At 28.2% G+C, this 21,401-nt stretch overlaps 2 protein-coding genes across 2 annotated transcripts in view; one reads left to right on the forward strand and one right to left on the reverse strand.

Annotated features, from left to right (window-relative positions):
* LOC127278159 (uncharacterized) overlaps positions 1–21,401 on the forward strand; it is a 134,156-nt gene that overhangs the window by 82,897 nt on the left and 29,858 nt on the right. The window lies entirely within an intron of this gene.
* On the reverse strand, positions 44–5,115 carry LOC127278155 (uncharacterized). The gene is made up of 2 exons (XM_051299716.1): positions 5,089–5,115; positions 44–4,908 (listed from the first exon to the last, which is right to left on the reverse strand). The coding sequence occupies exon 2, from the start codon at positions 4,896–4,898 to the stop codon at positions 291–293; it is 4,608 nt and encodes a 1,535-aa protein (XP_051155673.1). The 5' UTR covers positions 4,899–4,908; positions 5,089–5,115; the 3' UTR covers positions 44–290.

Genomic DNA, 21,401 nt, shown 5'->3' on the forward strand with positions numbered 1-21,401 from the left:
TATATTCGACATATAGAAGGGTAACATTAAAGTAATCAGAATATGATTTTTTCATAACGAATATAATATTTATTTATTTAGTTGGATCACTATAAAACTGAATTAGTTAAATTAAAATCATCAGATTTTATCAGATCATCAGATTAAAATCAATTCAACATCATCAGACTAAATTTAACAAAAACATGTTTAATTAATGCCCACCACCTATATCTTGATTACCACCACCTGTATCTATATGACACATACACTGTGTCTATTATTATAAAAACAAGAAATTTTACTAAAATCTAATTACCAAATTCCGAGTAAAACTTGGTATTTGTAGAAAATAATTCCTGAAGATTCTTTGCGATATTAACCATTCTTTTTTCCGATGGACTTACACGATCCTCTATTTTCATAATCAGCACTTCCACACCTTCAATTGTGTCAATATATACATTATTCTCCAATATAAATTCAGACCTCGATGTCATGACATAAAATGGATGAGTTGCGTCGGAAATGACACTAGTAACGTCAGCAAGACCAGCCGCATTTTTCAATCTAATATCCATTATTAATGGGATTTGATTTGAAGTACGCGCCATCTTCAGACAATTATCTAATTCCATTTCACGATCTAGATATAACATAGTATTTTCTTCAAATGTAATCCATTTTTTCCTCTCGAGTGATAAAAGGTGCCTAGCATAATCTTCACTAATCATTTCAGCACGATGAAACATTAAGTCTATTCTGCGTGTGCCACTTTGTCTAAGCGCTAGTCGATTAATTGCAGCATCCATTCGTCTTTGTCCATCAATATTTAATAAACTCTTTCTCTTCGTATAGGAATATAAAATATAATAATCCTCAAATCGAAGATGCTGTCTAATATCTTTAATCTTATCATATTTAGAAAAAGCTTCACTTATATCTTGAGAATAAGTTAAACCATATATCTCCAGAATTCTTATTTTTGCATCATTTTCTGCAAAAATATTATCTAAATGACTTTTAAGTAACACGTCTTGAATATACGGATGAAAACCTATTTTCCAATCCTTATATAAATGCGTTAATTTACCACTTAATATTTCATTGACCAATTCATTATAAGTTGGAACATTTTTATTTGGTTTTATTCTTAAAATATACCCTTCGAGATTTCTTCTTGCTGATTTCAAGGAAGTCAGCGGAAGACTGTTGGATAAGATGCTGGCGTGCTTTTCAATCTCACTCAATCTTGGTAATTTTTCATTTTTTTCCATCTGCAACAATTCTGTTAAATCATTCTCTAAAAATTGAAACCAGTGACTGAATGACATTCTTTTTTGCTCTAATTGGATATTCAAAATCTTGTTACTTTCAATAAAAGAACTATCCTTTACTGTAAATACTACATCGCCAAATGTTATGTAGTCACTTACAAAGTCTTCATGAATATGAGATAAGTCTACAATTCCATATGGAGAAGTAATTGTTAAGCTGTATTGTACTTGTATTTCTGAATCCTTTAATTTTAATAGTGGCATTGATTCTTTATTTGTCAAAAGAGTAATGTCATTAAAGAAAAAATCTTTTGTTTTCAAATTACTTAATAAATTAACATTTTCTATTCCATTCATTATTTGAGTGTGATACAGTTTACGTGATATTCTTAACGGATATCCATTATTCAATTGAAAATGAGCCAGAGAATTTAACGCACGACGGAAATTATATATTTTAGTTTTTTTTGTCATCATAAATTTTAAACCATTGTTTCTCCATAATTTTAATAAATTTACATATTCGTTGTACTTTGCGAGTTTCAACATCGTTTTATAGTACACTGGAGTATTTTCAAAACGTTTCATTGAAGTCCCGGAGTGAAACACCAATTTTTGTATTTTTTCCCGATGTAAAGTGTTCTCTAAACCTTCGGATACTGTATTTACTTTTTCTTTGCTTAAATTTGGATTTTGCTGTACATTTTGTCTTGACGTTCCGGGGATATTATCCAATAAATCTTGTGTTTCATGTTGATGTGATGGAATATTTTCTTTAATTTCTGACATTGTATCTAATTTTCTTTTATTTGGATTTAGATTTTGATTTTCTTTGAATCCTTCTAGTATTTGTTTTACATATTGTGAAGAATGATCGTAACCCTTTGGTATTATTTCGACTTTTTCAATATTTACTTTTGGTTTAATTTGTAAAGTTTGTCTCGACGTTCCGGGGATATTATCCAAAAATTCTTGTAATCTTTGCATTTGTACTGTTGAGAATTCGAAACTATTTGATATATCGCCTTCTTTAATCATTGAATTAATATAATCTACTTCTTCCAGCACATTGGTTGATACCGGAAGTGGATGAGGGTGGAGATTAGGAAGTTGTGGAGAATTATTTTCCAATGTACTGAATTGTTGAATTAAATTTACGGGCGAGTTTTCCTTCGAAGGATTTATTTTCCATTCTATTGTATTATGATAGACATGATAATCACGAGTTATTTTCATTTCTGGTCCATTAGCCACCATATCCGCTACCATAAATTTAACTCGAAGAAGCAGATCATTTTTATCCATTTTTAAGTTGGGTCCAATTATATCGCCAGTTTCTGGAACAAATTGTTTGTAAAATATTTCACCTGGTGATTTTACTGGAACAACTGGAAGCTTATATGAAGCTCCTTGCACGGTTCTTAATTCGGCAATCGTGTCAATTGATCTTATGCACTCAGGTCCAAATAAATGTGAACCACCAGGATAATGGTATCTAACAATGTCATAATTATTTTTCTTCAATAAAACCTTTGGTACTAATCCCCTTATATCAGTTAACAGATGCATATTTCGTTGCATGTTCATTAATAAGGTTTTTAGTGATAATATAAAATTTTTAGCTTGTGATATAGTTTTAAAAATTAATTCAAAATTTTTAACCAGTTTTCCTAACATTTTAAAACTAAAGCGGCCCATTGAGTAAAGTAATTCAAATCCAGGATCTAGTGTTCGAAGCGAGGCTATTGTTAAAGCTTTAGAGAATTCTTTAGTTAAAATTTGTTTTGCGATTGTAATAACAGAATCTTTTGTAATTGCCTTTAACGCTGCAGTTAATGACATTTTGGTCACAATTTCGGCTGTCTTTGCAACAGCGTTTGCAATATAAATATTCTTAACAATTGAACCTCCGACACTGTTGACTATCTTAAATGAAGTTGATGCAAATAAACCTATAATTGGCATAAAACTTAAAATATCCAGGCTACAACTTAACGTGGCTCCACTTATGTCACCTGCTATTGAACTTTCAATACAATTGTATAATGGGATAAAAATTTTCACGATATTTGAAATTTTTTCATCAAGAGTTTTCTCATAATATTCTTTTGTCATGTTTGTTATAAACAGCTTTGTCTTCATATTGGCAATTCTTTCAACAAAAAATTTATAATTTTCATTTTTATATTTATACGTTGACTGTTCAAGTAAATTCTCTTTAACTGATTTGACCAGTTTTAAATATTTAGGATTAGTAATAGCGCTAAGAAATTCTTTTTCATTTCCATTTCTTGTAATTAATGTCAATTCATCTTTCACTTGTCTAATAGCGTAGTATTCTTTTTTTTTGTTTTTAATTATTGCAAATATTACATGTATGTCTTCGTTTATTTTTAGGTCGATATTACAATCATCGTAACATTTCATGGGAAATATTAGTTTTGCAGAATTTACTGTAACATTTGGATTCATTTTTTCTAATAAACCACCGTCGATTAAGACATTCGAAATTGAATTTCTTATTATTTCTTTGTACAGTTTTTCTATTTTTGGAAATTGCTTAAAAAATACATTATTTAAATCTGGAAAATGACTTGTTTTGCAATCTCGCTGGAGTACAGATTTTAGTGTCCAAAGGTACAGGGTTTTATACAAGTACACAAGTGTTTCTATATAGACACCATGGACAGAAGGAAAACAATAAAGAAGAAGTATTTCTCGGGCAATCATCGTCCGAGTTTTGGTAATATTGATTTGCCTTTCCAGTTTGTAAGGCAAACTATTCTCAATTTCTTTACTTACAATTTCATTCATTTTGATATCAATTTCGGTAAATAAAATTTTATAAGCTTGTCTCCAAAATTCATCATTTAAATTAATTTTATTTATTCCTTTGCCTTTAGAGGCATAAAAAAATAAAGCTGCAGTTGAGTAATACTGTAATACAATTTTATAGGTTTCATTATCGATATGCTGCAAATCAAGTTCTCGCGAGATTAAAATATATTCCGAGAACGAAAGATTTGGTTCATCCAATGACGTGGACCTGAGGATATTTAAACCTACCATTGAATACATGTATTTAACGTCCATTATGCTCATGTCTTCTTCGGGTTGGGGAAAAATTGACCAAATGTATTCGTCGAAAATTTTTTTAATTGTCAATTGAGGTAGTGTTGATGTGTAATTTTTTTGCGAACAGTATTCCCAATTGAAGTGATGTTGCAAGAGATGATTATACACGGTTTTCTTAAAAATTGAGTAATTTAAATTATCTGAATTCTGAATCATTTCAGCCAAATACAAATTAATGTTGCTATAGTTGGGAAATAGTACCCCATTAATGAAGTACTTAAAGGTTTCATTTACATATTTCTTGTCAAGTTTTTCACCTTTTTCACCACCATAGAGATCAGTTCCTTTTAGTATTGTACTTAAAAGGAAATGTTTCGAGCGGGTTTCATTCTTCGCAATCGTTAGATACTCAATTAAAGTGTTGACAACAATGTCAGGTTGACTTTGCTGCTCAAATGTTATAAAATTTGTATTGTGAAAAAAAGTACCAAGAAGAGTAATGTAGTGACAAACGGAGAGAAATTGAAAGTTCGGTGACTGCTCAACAATGATTGATGTGTTGTTCATTGTGTTGATCCTGAAACAAATTAACGTGTTAGGTATAATAATTATTTTGTATTATCAAAAATTTAATTTAAAATGATTTTTTCTAATTCTAATATATATAATATGTTTATTATTATGGATGTTGACGAATTATGTTTAAGTGTTAATGTCAGTGACATATGTATAAAAAAGTTTTTTTTAATACACTAACCAATATTTGACACTACTATTATATTTGGTCTACTCTTTAAAACTAATAAAATTTAAGTTCTGGGAAATGAGCCTTATATATTTAATATCCACAAGGTTATTCAAATAATGTAGATAAAGAATACTGCGTGTTACACGTGAAACACCTGTTAGTCTATCTTTATTGAAAGATTTTTTGTGCAATTCAATGAGAAAACTGGATCTATACGGTAACTGGTTAATACCGTTTATGAAATTTTCACATTGACTAGAGAAAAATTAACCTGGTTAATAAAATTAATTAACCAAGAATTTTACTTTTGAGATTAATCCTGGTATTAATTTGGATTTTAAAATAAATATCCGTGCAGTTGTGGTTAAGTATTTAAAATTATATTAATAATATTAAATCATTAATTATAAAACTATTTTGCATAAAAGAAATATGACGGATGATTTTCAAAACTTAAGAAATAATAATTAATTGAAATATAAATAAAAAATTGTACTTAACTAAATGAATTAAAATTACAATCAATATCACCCACACAGCACAACATCTTACACCAGGCCTACAGCAGGCTTACATGTAAGGTTTGTAAGGTAACATCGTAAGCACATAGTAGACTTACAGTAAACCTAAAATGTCCGCCTTACAGTAAGCTTACATGGTAGGGTCGAGGTAAGCTTACATGGTAGGGTCGAGGTAAGCTTACACGGTAAGGTCGAGGTAAGCTTACACGGTAAGGTCGAGGTAAGCTTACATGGTAGGGTCGAGGTAAGCTTACATGGTAGGGTCGAGGTAAGCTTACACGGTAAGGTCGAGGTAAGCTTATGAGTAAAGGCTGTGGTAAGGTTATTATTAAGTTGTAAGGTTGAGGTAAGGTTGTGGTAAGCTTACAAGGTAAGGCAAGTTATATTCAAATAATAATATTAATAATAAATAAATATTCAATAAAAAAATTTTTCTTTTGCCTTATTCTATTTTGGGAACCTATCATTTCGCAGAAAGTTTTGAAAACAAATTTGGGAGGAGTAGGATTCGAACCCGGGACCGAAGTATATACCTAACAACCTAACCAACTGAGCTAAACGGGGAACTGACAATGAGAAAAGTAATCTTGCTTTTAAGGAGTTGATTATCTTCTTGGTTCCACTTTAAAAGTAAGATTACTTTTCTCATTGTCAGTTCCCCGTTTAGCTCAGTTGGTTAGGTTGTTAGGTATATACTTCGGTCCCGGGTTCGAATCCTACTCCTCCCAAATTTGTTTTCAAAACTTTCTGCGAAATGATAGGTTCCCAAAATAGAATAAGGCAAAAGAAAAATTTTTTTATTGAATATTTATTTATTATTAATATTATTATTTGAATATAACTTGCCTTACCTTGTAAGCTTACCACAACCTTACCTCAACCTTACAACTTAATAATAACCTTACCACAGCCTTTACTCATAAGCTTACCTCGACCTTACCGTGTAAGCTTACCTCGACCCTACCATGTAAGCTTACCTCGACCCTACCATGTAAGCTTACCTCGACCCTACCATGTAAGCTTACCTCGACCTTACCGTGTAAGCTTACCTCGACCCTACCATGTAAGCTTACCTCGACCCTACCATGTAAGCTTACCTCGACCCTACCATGTAAGCTTACCTCGACCCTACCATGTAAGTTTACCTCGACCTTACCGTGTAAGCTTACCTCGACCTTACCGTGTAAGCTTACCTCGACCTTACCGTGTAAGCTTACCTCGACCCTACCATGTAAGCTTACCTCGACCCTACCATGTAAGCTTACCTCGACCCTACCATGTAAGCTTACCTCGACCCTACCATGTAAGCTTACCTTGACCTTACCGTGTAAGCTTACCTCGACCTTACCGTGTAAGCTTACCTCGACCCTACCATGTAAGCTTACCTCGACCCTACCATGTAAGCTTACCTCGACCCTACCATGTAAGCTTACCTCGACCTTACCGTGTAAGCTTACCTCGACCTTACCGTGTAAGCTTACCTCGACCTTACCGTGTAAGCTTACCTCGACCCTACCATGTAAGCTTACCTCGACCTTACCGTGTAAGCTTACCTCGACCTTACCGTGTAAGCTTACCTCGACCCTACCATGTAAGCTTACCTCGACCCTACCATGTAAGCTTACCTCGACCCTACCATGTAAGCTTACCTCGACCCTACCATGTAAGCTTACTGTAAGGCGGACATTTTAGGTTTACTGTAAGTCTACTATGGGCTTACGATGTTACCTTACAAACCTTACATGTAAGCCTGCTGTAGGCCTGGTGTAAGATGTTGTGCTGTGTGGGCAACTTATTAATTAATTTATTATTATTTATAACAATAATTTTTTTTAAAAAAACTTTTATTGATGCGTAAAGTTATTTTTCGTTAGAGTATTGTATACATATTCTAATTCTTTTGCTATTAAAAAATAATAATTTAACTAGAAATTATAGTTTTTAAATTTAAATTTTTTTGCTTTTTAAATTTTATAAATTATCTCAATTTAATATTGAAGGAATTCAAAAGACTGGTTTCAAAAACTTTCATTTATGAACTGTCACTGAATGTCTTGAAAAAATAAACAAATAGAACCGTTACTATGTTAATAATCGCGAATAATAAATTTAATTGATTTTGAAATTTAAAATCTACAATCTATTATCCATAACTGGTATTATTTTTGAATAATAAAAGCTGGTTAATAGTTTATAAAGAGTATTAAGCAGATTATACTCTGTATTAACTGTTTTTTATTATCCTAATTGTATTATCCAGTTTTCTCTGTGTCGTGTGGAAAAAATACAAACTTATGTATTTTTTCTATAGAAAATACACTACGCCTCTGTTATCTAAAACTTGTCAATGATATTAAACAATAAATTTTTTACATCAATAATAACATTTTATTTATCATTATTCTGGTGAGTTGTTCTAAATATCCATGCATTAATTGAAACATATAGAATCTTAAAAAGAAATACAAACATCACACACATTTCAAACACACAAATTGTTTTCTTATTATTTAAAATTTCTTTTATTTGATCTCTTTGTTTTTCTTGCCATAAATTATTCTTGTGAGACTTGATTTTCAATCAAGTAGCTTAACGTAAAAGTTGTTTAAATTGTAATCATTTCATTAAAGATTAATTGGGGAACTGAATGTATACTTTTGGGGGTTGAATGAATAAACGGATTTCTTTTGTTGTGCTAATTACGTTTTCATTTATTTAGTCACCTTTTTGATGTCTTTATTATATCTCTCTTTTTGATCATTTTATCTAAAATACCGTCTATCCGGGTTTATTGAATTGATAATATACTAAGGGGCACTCCACTAACTTTTTCTAACTTTGTTAGCGAAGAGCAATTTACGCTTTACCAATAAGCGGAATTGTTAATAGTAAAAATTAGTATTATTTCTAAACTTTATTATTTTCTCTTTAAATTATTTATTTTATTTTTGTTAATTAACTTCCGTCTTTAACAATAGCCAAACTTTCCATAAATTACCTCATAAATTTACATAAATTACTGAAATAAATTTTTTAATTGTTCCATAAATTACCAAAATTATAATTTTTAATTGTGATTTATGCTTTACATATTTTTATGAATTTTAGACAAAATTTCTATAAATTGCCGCATAAATTTTCATAAACTACCTCGAAAATTACCGTAAATTATCGAAATAAAAATTTTTAACTGTCGTTCGCACTATATAAATTTTTGTGAATTACCCCAAAAATTCCCATAAACATTTTAAATCAAATTTCAATTATTTTATAGAATTCAAAAAGCAAAGACCCAAGCAAAAATTTATAACCGTAATCGAAAAGAAGTTTAAAAATAATTTTAAAAAAATATGTATGTAAATTTAATTTCTAACCAACAAAAATACACAATTTTCACGTCTATGAAGTTGGCGTCGACGCTCCACGTCGAAAATTATTTTTCACGAGACCAAAAATAACAAATCATTTTTAAAAAGTTTTGGGTTCACATAATACCTTAAACATTTTTAAGGTACATTTTTGTTCCTGTGAAAAATAATTTTCGGCGCTGAGCGTCAACGCCAATTTCATGGAGGTCAATTTTCATAATTTTTCTGGATACTGGCATTCGGTATTGGCTTGCAGTATTGGCACAGTACAGAATTTAATCCATGTCAGTACTGAACCAATACTGGTAAGCCAATTGCCGGCCAGCCAGTATTGGTGCATGATTGCGCCTGTTGTCAATATCGGCTTTTGACAGAAATTTTTGCTTGGGGAATTTTTTTTTTAATTTGTTTAAAAAAATTATAAAAAATGTTTCCGGCCCACCATGGATATTTATTTCTTGACACTTTATCTTCAAAAATATGTATTGATATTTATCATTTCGATAAAGAAATATTTTTAAATTTTTAGACACCAAATCGTGAGTTACGCGAAGAATCACCCACATATAGTAAATTTTGTTAACATCTGGATTCAAAGTTTTAATATAACATGTTAATCTTTATTATCATGAAGAGGATTTTAAAATATATGCTGAATGGCACTTTTTTGCGAGTTATCATGGCATAGGGCCTTGCGATGGTGTCGGAGGTACCGTAAAACGAGCAGCAGCACGGGCAAGTCTTCAGTTGCCATTTGATAAAAAAATTTCAACTTCATAGGAACTACATGAATGGGCTAAAAATTTGAGTAGTTTCCAAAATATTGATTTCAAATTTTCCTCAATCGAAGATTACAAAAGGGAAACCGAAGTTTTTAATCTTCGATATAAAAAGGCAAAAACTATCCAAGGTACACAACAATTTCATTGTGCAATCCCAAATAAAGATGGATCTTTAACTATGCGGATATTTCCCAGCTCAAATGAGAATTATTCTTGCAAAATATTTAAACGTCAAAAAATTGGATTAAGAAAAGATCAAAATTTTAGTTCCAAATACAAGTTTATTATTATAATTACCTCCATTTATAAGTTTTTATTAATTAACTCTTTTACTGAAACATTAGAAATCATATTTGAGTAAAAAACAAATGTTTAAAAATTTTGAAAAATTCGAAAAAAATATTAAAAATTGTTTTCCCACGACCGGACTAGGCTTAAAATTTATGTTATAAGAAGTAGTTTTTTTGAAAATTTTTTGAAAAAAATCAAAATATACAAACACTTTTAAAAATAAGATTTTTATCTTAAAATTACAAAAAATAAGGTTAATAATTTTTTTAAAATTTTTTGCATGAAAGTTTTGAAAAGTTCATTTAAAAACACACAATTTGAAAAAAAAGAATTAAAATTGGTGCATTTATCAAAAAGTTATGAGCTTTCAAAAAAAAAATTTTTTTTTTTCAAAAATTTTGAAAAATTTATATCTCGAAAACGGCTTTATAAAAAAATTTGAAAAAAAACAGGAAGCTCTTTTTCAATGAGTAAAAAAAGGTAAAAAAATTTGAGCGAAATCAAAAATGTCCAAGTCGATGATATGTTGGAATGGCGTGGACCGCCCCATATATAGGGTCAGTTGGGGTAAATGGGGACAAAATCGCTATTTTTCAAAAATTACGTAAGTTTCTTCCTTTAAAAGGTAATATTCGCGGATTTATTTTTTAAGTTGTTATTTACATTCCCAGGATTAATTTTGAGCAGTAGAAAAAAATTTAGATACATAAGCTTTAAACGCATGAAACTGACTGTCCCAATTTACCCCAAAATTTAGAAAATTTCATAAAATTTGGGGTAAATGGGGACAGCATAGTTTCTAAGAAAGTTTTAAGAATAAAGATTCCTTAAGTATATTACTGCTGCCGTGTTTTCTAAAAACTTAGGTAACTGCAAAAAAATCGAAAAATGAGTTTTTTATATCGTTGGAATCGTGGAAAAAAGATACACCTGTTAATGCAAATTATTTTTAAAAATTGTTAATATTATTAATAATAATTTTTGCATAAATAATTGAAAATACCGGTAACTGTAAAAATTGATGAGTGATAATTTGAGAAACTTAGGTAACTGCACAGCGCCTTAGTTTCTCAAAACACGGACCATGCGACGAGGCCTCGAAAAAGGAGGATCGTAATTTGAAGGACCAAGTAACTGCAAAATCTTATACATTTCTTTAAAATTACAATGTTTTTTCTGCAATTAATAATTTATAATAACAATTAATAATAAAATAAAAAAACTCCAATACTATATATATATATATAATTATACCTAAATAATAATTTACCAATTATTGAAAAATTAAGTATTAATTTTAATAAATAACATAAAAGCATTAATAAATTAAGAAAATGAAGTTCAGCAATATGTTTATTTCATGATTAATATATAATTAATTTAGTTCAATTATTAAAAAAATTAAAATCGTTTTTAATTATTTCAATAAACGTTAATAAAGCAGCGAACTACATTACCTACAATAATTTGACTTTAATATTGTATAATTAAAATAAATTCAATCATATAGTTTAATATTTGTAAAAAACAATATTTATAATGATAACTTTCGCATCTTATTAAATAATTACACCATATTATTTATTATTTTTATTTATTTATTTTTATATTATTTTTATTTTACTTTATTTCATATAATTATTTAATATATTTTTACTATTTTTTGCCAAGAAAGATGAAAATTCTTATATATTCCCTGTACATAATTAAAAAGAATAAATTTAGACGAATCGAAGGGACAAAGCGGCATTTAAAAATTTTAATTAGGCTTTGCGGTACATATCAATGAAGTTTAAACAGTTTTTCGCGTTTTTCTCGAAATCTTTCATTCTGCAGTTACCTAAGTTTTTAGAAAACACGGCAGTACTGTATTAAGCGGTGAAAAAACTTGAAAAAAAATTTGTAGTAGATATATGAGGCATTTCATATAAGAATACGGGGTCATGTCTCAGATTTTTCTCAAAATTCGGTAAATTGTAGTAATAGTGGTGCTAAATAAGTGTACAAATTTTAAATTTTTAATATTTTTCGAGATAAAAAATAAAATTTGTTTATAACTTTTAACCATGTTCTCCCTCATTTAGAAATGCGAAAAAAATCATGAATATTGTTTAAGTCATAATAAATTGATGGTTAAATTTTTGAGATGGCATTATTTTTTGTTTTCGAGATATTAATTAATTAACTAACAAAAGTTAATAAAAAATGAAATATTTTACGAACAAATAAAATTTGAGTAATTTTAAAAACACTATTAGAATGCTTATCAAAATCCACATCCAACGAGCTCTATATGAACTATTTCTAATGAACGGGTGTTAAATTAATAATTAATAATAAAATTTATTTAAATAATTAATAACATTTGAAGAAATAAAGATAAATCGTCAATTCTTTTTTTATTTAGAAGATCATCTAATTCTGTGTTAAATAAAACCAGTGTAAATAACATTTTTAACAAATTTAAATTATTAACAGATGATTATTGAAAATTGAGGTTTCAGCACCGTACGACACAAGTTGGAGGGGGCTGTCTACCTACTCGGCATTGTATTTTTCAGTCTTTTTCTAAATAATTTAGCACCACTATCACTACAATTTACCGAATTTTGAGAAAAATCCGAGACATGACCCCTTCATTCTCATATAAAATGCCTCATATAATAGTTGAATCAATTAAAATTTTTTTATTTTTTTTTATTTCAGTATTTTGTCTCGCATTTGAAAAAAAACAGACTTAAAAATCATACCAAATTTTTTTCTTATTCCTTGACTCCCATAACAGAAATTCACTTGAATTTTTGATTTTTGTCAATTTGGTTAATAATAACAAGCTGTCCCCATTTACCCCAAAAATTTGAAAACTCAGTGTAAATGGGGACAGCTTATCATTATTAACCAAATGACAAAAATAAAAAATTCAAGTGAATTTCTGTTATAGGAGTCATAAGGAATAAGTAAAAAATGTGGTATGATTTTGAAGTCTGTTTTCTATTTGGCGGAACGAATGCCAAAGCACACATCATCTGCGTCACATGTTTGATGCTGCGATCATTTTCGTCGTTGTATTGTTGTTGCAATTCTTCATTCTGTACTCTTCGGAAGATGTTTTGGCACAAGTGAAACAAACAACAACGAACAATTTTTCCAAAATTGTCTTCATCAGCATTGACAATGGCAAGTTCGAAATCTGACATTATAATTTGCGGCAGAATAAAATGAATTTTATTTTTTTGAATTAATTCTTGCGTAATTTGGAAAACTTTTGAGTACGCTGTCTGCTCTTTGCTTTCAAGAAGAGCATATACAAAGGGAAGAGCAAAAGTTTCTTGGATGCCTTTGTTCATTTGAACCACTGATCCCATAATGACAAATAATTGAAAAAAAATTACCGGAGATGTCTTGAAAGTACCATCTACGTACCATATTTGAGATTTTGCTAGAGTTTTCAAATTTTCCTGAGTACAAAATATTAGAATTCGGCCACAACCTAAATTATAATCCTCCTCTTCATACGAATCATATTGTAAAAAAGTGTCTCCGGCAACAGTTTTTCTATATTTTTCTAAAATTTCACGCAAATCATCCATATCTTAAGGGTTGGACGGCATGTCTCTTAACCGTTCTCGCTGCACGCATTTCCTTATATTTTGGCGATCTGGCAGTTCTGCCAAAACTGCTGACTTGAGCCGGTGGTATTTCCGGATGTTCAGTGGCATCATTTTTGACATCGGCAATAACCCTCAAGGCAGTAACTTTTTCGCGATTCGGAGCATGTGTGTGGTCCTCAGGTTTACACCCTTTCCGTATTGTTACAGTGTCCCCAGCAGTAACTGTTATAGCTCGAGCTCCACATTCAGATGTATTCTGACATCTCCAATATTTAACAAAGGCTTTTCCATCGGAGTGTTTGTAATATAAATAGCCGTCACAATGTAAATAAGTTTTTTTTCCAACGTGTAATAACTCTGCCATTTTTCACAGAAAATTTAATTTAAAACTGACAATTTAATTTAATGAACCGAAAATTTAAGAAACTATTAAACAAACTGACAATTTAATTTAATGAACCGAAAATTTAAGAAACTATTTAAAAAACTGACAATTTAATAACAACACATGAAGCTGCACACAACGTGAAGTTGCATTCTTAAAAATGACTATCATTTTTTATTTTTTTTTTTGAAAAAAAGAACTTTTGGAAAAATTGTCCACTGGAAAAAAGAACTTTTGGAAAAAATGTCCACTGGAAAAAAGAATTTTTGGAAAAAATGTCCATTGGAAAAAGAATAATTTTGGAAATTTGGCATTGGCACTTTTATTTTGGCACTTTTGACTCCCTACCATTTATTATTATGAATGTTGACAAATTATGTTTAAGTTTTAGAGTCAATGACATATGTATAAAAAAGTTTTTTTTAATACACTTACCAATATTTGACACTGAATTATATTTGGTCTCCTCTTCAAAACTAATAAAATTTAAGTTCCGGGCAATGAGCCTTATATATTTAATATCCACAAGGTTATTCAAATAATGGAGATAAGGAATACTGCGTGTTACACGTGAAACACCTGTTAGTCTATCTTTATTGAAAGATTTTTTGTGCAATTCAATGAGAAAACTGGATCATATACGGTTACTGGTTAATACCGTTTATGAAATTTTCACATTGACTAGAGGAAAATTAACCTGGTTAATAAAATTGATTAACCAAGAATTATACTTTTGAGATTAATCCTGGTATTAATTTGGATTATAAAATAAATGTCAGTGCAGTTGTGGTTAAGTATTTAAAATTGTATTAATAATATTAAATCATTAATACCGTGTGGAAATCTTCCCAAAGTCGCCCAAAGTAAGACTGGGCGCCAATCTGGGCCCGAATTGGCTTTCCAAAGTTTGAAAAATGAAGAAATAAAAGAATTAAGTTAATTAAATTATTATTTAAATAATATGCTGAAGAAATATACAAAAAAGCGCAACTGTGAAAAGCTGAAAAAAATGTTTTTCATTGTATTTGAGCAAAGTTTGGGTCAACCCAACTTGGCCCCAACTGGGATTTCCCAAAGTATTCCCAAACTGAAATTTAATTTAATATTCTGTTATAAATAAATAAAAATCTTGAGAAATAATAAAACTAGTTAATTATATTTATATTTAATTTATATGCCGTTTGGAGATTTTTCCAAAAGTCAATATGGGCAAAATTCACATTTAAGGAAAAATAAGGAAATTGAAAACTTTAGTTAATTATATTAATGCTTAAATAATATATTTCCTGAATAAATAAAATGTATGTCAAGTTCTTAGTTTTTAATTTATTCAACTAAACTAATTAATAATAATAACTTAGTTGTTTTTTGAGTCTTTTTGACTTTTTTGACTCTGACCCCATTCTCAATCATTTATTTCCTATTTTTATTCAATATATAAATAATAATTGAACATAATTTTCTAATTTAATAAATTATTTAAACAAAATTTTGACTTTGGTACTTATTAATCGAAATTATTACTGGTAAAAATGTGAAATTAAAATAAATGAAATTAAGTAAGTGATTATATTTTAATTTATTGTCTAACCTAATGATATTTTTCACATCTTTGATTCAATAATTGTATGATATAAATGATACTGAGAAATTAAAACTTGTCTGCAGGTACGCGTCGTTAGCATAGTGGTTAGAGCGTTAATCTATAAGTCCGTAGGTCGTAGGTTCGATTCCCCTCGTGCGCAGTTTTCTTTATTTCATAGGTTTGCGTTATTTCTAGATTTTAATTTATAAGTTCTACCAAAACTTGAAAATCTAATACATACACTAGTATTTAATTTTTTAATTATATAAATATTTTTTTTACTATATACATTGTTTGTTAGTCGTCATCTTAAATACAATTTCATTTAAAAGGAAATTATATTTATTCATTTAATTTTTTTCTCTTTTGTTGTTAAATTATTAATTTAATTATTAATTAACAATTATAAACAAAAATAAAATAACTCAATCTGGCCCCAGCTGTGATTTCCCAACCTAAAGAAATCTTTGGGATCAGCGTTACGCGCCCAGTTTGGGCGTTGTCTGGGTTGCCCACTTTGGACATTCGGAAACCCAGTCTGGCCCAGATTGGGGCCCAGTCGACTTTTCCACACGGGGTTATATTAATATTTTGCATAAGAAAAATATGACGGATGATTTTCAAAAATTAAGAAATAATAATTAATTGAAATATAAATAAAAAATTGTACTTAACTAAATAAATTAAAATTACAATCAATATCAACTTATTAATTAATTTATTATTATTTACAACAATAATTTAAAAAAAAACTTTTATTGATGCGTAAAGGTATTTTTCGTCAGAGTATTGTAAATTCTAATTCTTTTGCTATTAAAAAATAGTAATTTAACTAGAAATTATAGTTTTTAAATTTGAATTTTTTTGCTTTTTAAATTTTATAAATTATCTCCCCGTGTGGAAAAGTGATGTGGGCCCCCAGTGGGGGCCCTTATGGATTGCCCTCATGCCATGAGGGGCGCATATGGATGATCCATAGGGGCCCCTCATGGAAACGACATGCTCATCGATGAGGGCGCCCTTATGGGCCCTCACGTTTGCCCTCATCTTGCCCTCAAGTTTGCCATAATGTTTTTTAATCAATAATATTAATAATAAAAGTTAATTAATAATAAATAAGCTTAAGTTATGAATAAATAACATATTTATTTAATAATTATTCAATTTTAAATTAAATTCTTACTCAAATTGAATTTATTAATTAACGTTCTAATTAATTAACTGTCGGATATAATTAAAAGTAATAATAAATTAATTAATTAAAAAATTAAAAAATATGTAATTTATGCATACTATTAACGGATATTTTCATTTTTCAATTAATTCATACATAGAATTAATGATTAAACGCAAACCTGAGAAATAAATAAATCTAACGCATGGGGGGAATCGAACCCACGACCTACGGACTATGAGTCTAACGCTTTACCAACTGCGCTACGCACGCTACTTCAAAACGAATGCTAACTTCTTGATGCTATTTAAACTTCAAAAATACCTAACAAAGAAAAGTGCTTAACATCATTTAGTAAAAGTAAAGATATTACATTATATTTTCCAATCAAATGCAATTTATAAAATATAATTAATTATATGCTTTATGATTATTATCATGAATCATCTCAGGTGAATTTTCAAAAAAAGTGTAAATATATTTTTATTAAAAACGCGTTTTTCTTTGTTCTGAATCATTGGAAACATTCATTTTTTGTTGACGAAAAAATATTTGAATTTTGGACTTAGAAAATTTTGCTAATCGATCATGAGGGCGATCCATGCGGGGCACCTACGTTGCCCCTCATGGATTCGCCATATGGATCAGCCCTCATGGGCCCCCGCCGGGGGCCCTGAACTCTTGAGGGCAAGATCATGGCTTTTTCCACACGGGTCAATTTAATATTAAAGGAATTCAAAAGACTGGTTTCAAAAACTTTCATTTAAGAACTGTCACAGAATGTCTTGAAAAAATAAACAAACAGAACCGATACTATGGTAATAATCGCAAATAATAAATTTAATTGATTTTGGAATTTAAAATCTACAATCTATTATCCATAGCTGGAATTATTTTTGAATAATAAAACCTGGTTAATAGATTATAAAGAGTATTAAGCAGATTATACTCTGTATTAACTATTTTTTTATTATCCTAATTGTATTATCCAGTTTTCTCAGTGTCGTGTAGAAAAAATACAAACTTATGTATTTTTTCTATAGAAAATACACTCCGCCTCTGTTATCTAAAACTTGTCAAGGTTATTAAACAATAATTTTTTTACATCAATAATTTTGAACATTTCCCTAGAAAAAAAAATTACCAAGAATTGGTTTTTCGTTTTCTTTTTGTTATGTTCGATAACTAACTGATAATTTTCTATGAGAATTTTTATTACTTTTCATTATTATTTCTATTTGTTGAATGCAGAATAAGAATAGTCAACAATACAATTACATTACTCCATTTAATTTGTTTGTTTTTTTCTTCCCGTAAAATTAATTTGACACATATTTATTTTAAAAATTCAGAAATTTTTAAATTATTTATCATCCTTACTTATTTACTTTAAGAATTGTTCTAAAAATTAAAATTTGTTTTATAGTTAAGAAATTAATAAAACATTCTTTTTCATTTGCTTATGTTAATTACGTTTACATTATTATTATTATTGAACCATACATTAAAGATAGACTGTTTAAATCTAGATCTTTTAAAAAATAAATTGAACTAAATTTTTAACAAAATTCTTTAGAATTCCCAATGTTATTTATAGTTAAAGCCATTGCAATAAAATTTAATACCTTAAATTTATTTAATTTTTATATTTCAAACGTAAAATATCAATTTTTTTCATTTTCTATTTTTGTTATTATTTTCGAAAATTTTCCTCTTACGAAGAAATTTTTCTTAAAGTTGGAACAATAAGTTATTTTTGAGAGGACAAAGCTTTACGTTTTAATCTTGGTTAAAATCTAGGTTAAAACATAAGTTGTTATCAAGTTTATTTTAGGTTTTTACTGTAATTGTCGAGGTTAATGTTACGTGGATTTGCTAATTTAAATTGTTTGTAAAATGTAAACTTTTATCCATGTAATTTTTTTCGTTCAGAAACTTCAGTGCTTTAAACTAGTTTTTACTATTTTACATTTGCTTAATAGCAAACAGAACACATTTTGATCAAAATTGTTACTTTGCATTAAAAAATTAATTATAAACAAATAAAAATGTAATAATATAAATTTATAATTAAAGTTTTTTTATATCTGATTTATGGTTAGACATAAAATTAAATGCAATTTAATAAATTAATACTATACCCCAATTTAACTAGGGTCAGTTGGGGTAAATGGGGAACTTGAATTTTTGGTTTTTGTCAATTTGGTTAATAATAACAAGCTGTCCCCATTTACCCCAAAAATTTGAAAACTCAGGGTAAATAGGGACAGCTTGTCATTATTAACCAAATGACAAAAATAAAAAATTCAAGTGAATTTCGGTTATAGGAGACATCAGGAATAAGAACAAAATTTGGTATGATTTTTAAGTCTGTTTTCTTTGAAATGCGAGACAAAATACTAAAACTGTTTGATTTTGATTTTCAAGTATTTATGCATTGAGCAATAACTTGAATTATCTTGCTGTCAATCGTCAAGATGAAAGCTTGCCAATACTCAAAACCTATTACAGGTGATCTAAGGTTAAAATATTGACGTTGAACTTCATTTTAAAACTGTAAATTAAGCTCCAAAACCTCTTGTCCCCATTTACCCCAACTGACCCTATAACAATTTTTATAATCCTAAAAAACTAACATTTAAAAAAAAATTTAATAAATGTTAAAATTTTTAAAGCAATAAAGAAACACGTGTAAAAAATTTAATCCTTGAAAAAATCGGTTTGTCCAACAATAATAAAAAATTATCATTTTACAACTCTGAATATAAAAAATTAATAAAATTTAGTTTGAGTATCGGGCCCCATGAAAAAGTTCTAAAACAAATTTTTTAGAATTATCATTTGATAGATTCTCATTCTGTAGAATATTAATTTTGCAGAACATTAAATTGTTTAAATATTAATTTTGTAGCATTTTTATTAAACCGATTATCAATCTTGCAGAAATTATATTTAGACGAAAATTAATTTGACAGAAATTAAATTTGATCAAATCTTAATTTGTGGGAATCACTGTATTGCAGAATATTAATTTTGAAGAATAGTATAGGTAATTAAAAAGAATTTTAATTTACCAGAAAGAATATTAATTTAATTTTTGGCAAATTAATTTTGTTCGAATTAAAATTTCTACAACATTGAAAATCAGTTTAATACAAATTCTACAAAATTAATATTTAAACAATTTCATATTCAACAAAACTAATATTGCATAATTTAAGATTTTATCAAATGATAAATCTAAAAAATTTGTTTTAGAACTTTTTCATGGTCCCGTTTATCAAACTAAATTTTATTAATTTTTTTTATATTCAGAGTTGTTAAATGATAATTTTTTATTATTGTTCGCAAACTGATATTTTTTCAAGGATTCAATTTTTTACACGTGCCTCTTTATTGCTTTAAAATTTTTAACATTAAATTTTATTAAAAATATTAGCTTTTTTTGGATTAAAAAAATTTATATATAGTAATATCCATCGATTTTTTTTTGAAATTTTTTCAAAATAACTAGGGGAGACTGGGGCTGAAAGTAACGGGGGTAAGTTGTGCCGATAGGAATATCTCAAAAACAAATTTTTTTTTTAAAGTGGAAGTGAGAGAAGTATTGTTTTACTTATGCGCATCTTTGGCAACTGTTTTGATTTTGTTTGCTTCACGGAATAATTAGCTGTTAGTATTTTGGTGCTTTGGCGTCACTTACGTGCAAGTTTTCATGTTTACACTTTTTGGTCTATTTTTTTCATATTTAAAGATATCGATACGTATTTTTTTTAAAATGATCCAAATTTATCGACGGATTTAATAGTGTATGAAACCTAATATTTAATTTATCTAGTTCTTTAATATTTGATAAAAAGTGAGCGTCGTGAAATGGTATTTCAATAGTCAAAAATTTTATTATAAAATAATTATAAATTATTTAAAAATTAGAAATTAATAAATATTAAAAATAAAATTATACAAAGAAATGAAATTAAAACTAGATAAATTGAATTTCTGAAAATAATAGAAAAAGAGAGAAGATATCTATAGATAACACAATAAAAACATAAACAGGAAAAATAATAGAAAGAGAAGGTAGATATAAATTCGAATTAAGAGAATTATTAATTTAATTTAAATTTAAATTTTTTTTTATAAATAAGAATTTTTATAGATTATTATTTAAAGAATAAATTTATTTTATATTTTTTTCTTTAAATTATTTAGAAAGTGAAATAATAAAAATTATTTTAAAAAATTGCTGAAATTAATAATAATTAAATAAAATTATATGTTATATTAAAGTGAAAATTATTTAAAAATTAATGGTAAAAGTTAAATAATTTTAAAATTATTATTTTTTGAGAAATTAAAGATTTTAGAAAATGAAAATCAGTTAGAGAAAAATGATTGACAGGTAGACAATGGCATTGTTCTTGGCGAACGATAGAAACGGAATTAGAGAGAGAAAAATATCTCTGTCCTTAGAAAATAATTTAAATGTAATTGGCTATCTGAAAATAGACGCCGCGAAAAATCCAAATAGAAGGAGAAATTGGCGGTAAGAAATACATGGGAGAAGCGCCCTGCGTAAAGTGGTGAGGGAAACTCGCGGATTTT

This window comes from Leptopilina boulardi, unplaced genomic scaffold, assembly GCF_019393585.1.
Source record: "Leptopilina boulardi isolate dan_hultmark-lab unplaced genomic scaffold, ZJU_Lbou_2.1 LbouV2_195, whole genome shotgun sequence".
In the NCBI taxonomy this organism is placed as follows: Eukaryota; Metazoa; Arthropoda; class Insecta; order Hymenoptera; family Figitidae; genus Leptopilina; species Leptopilina boulardi.

What these genes read in the sequence shown, in the direction of transcription:
- LOC127278155 (XM_051299716.1), bottom strand. Translation starts at nt 4,898, where the DNA reads ATGAACAACACATCAATCATTGTTGAGCAGTCACCGAACTTTCAATTT.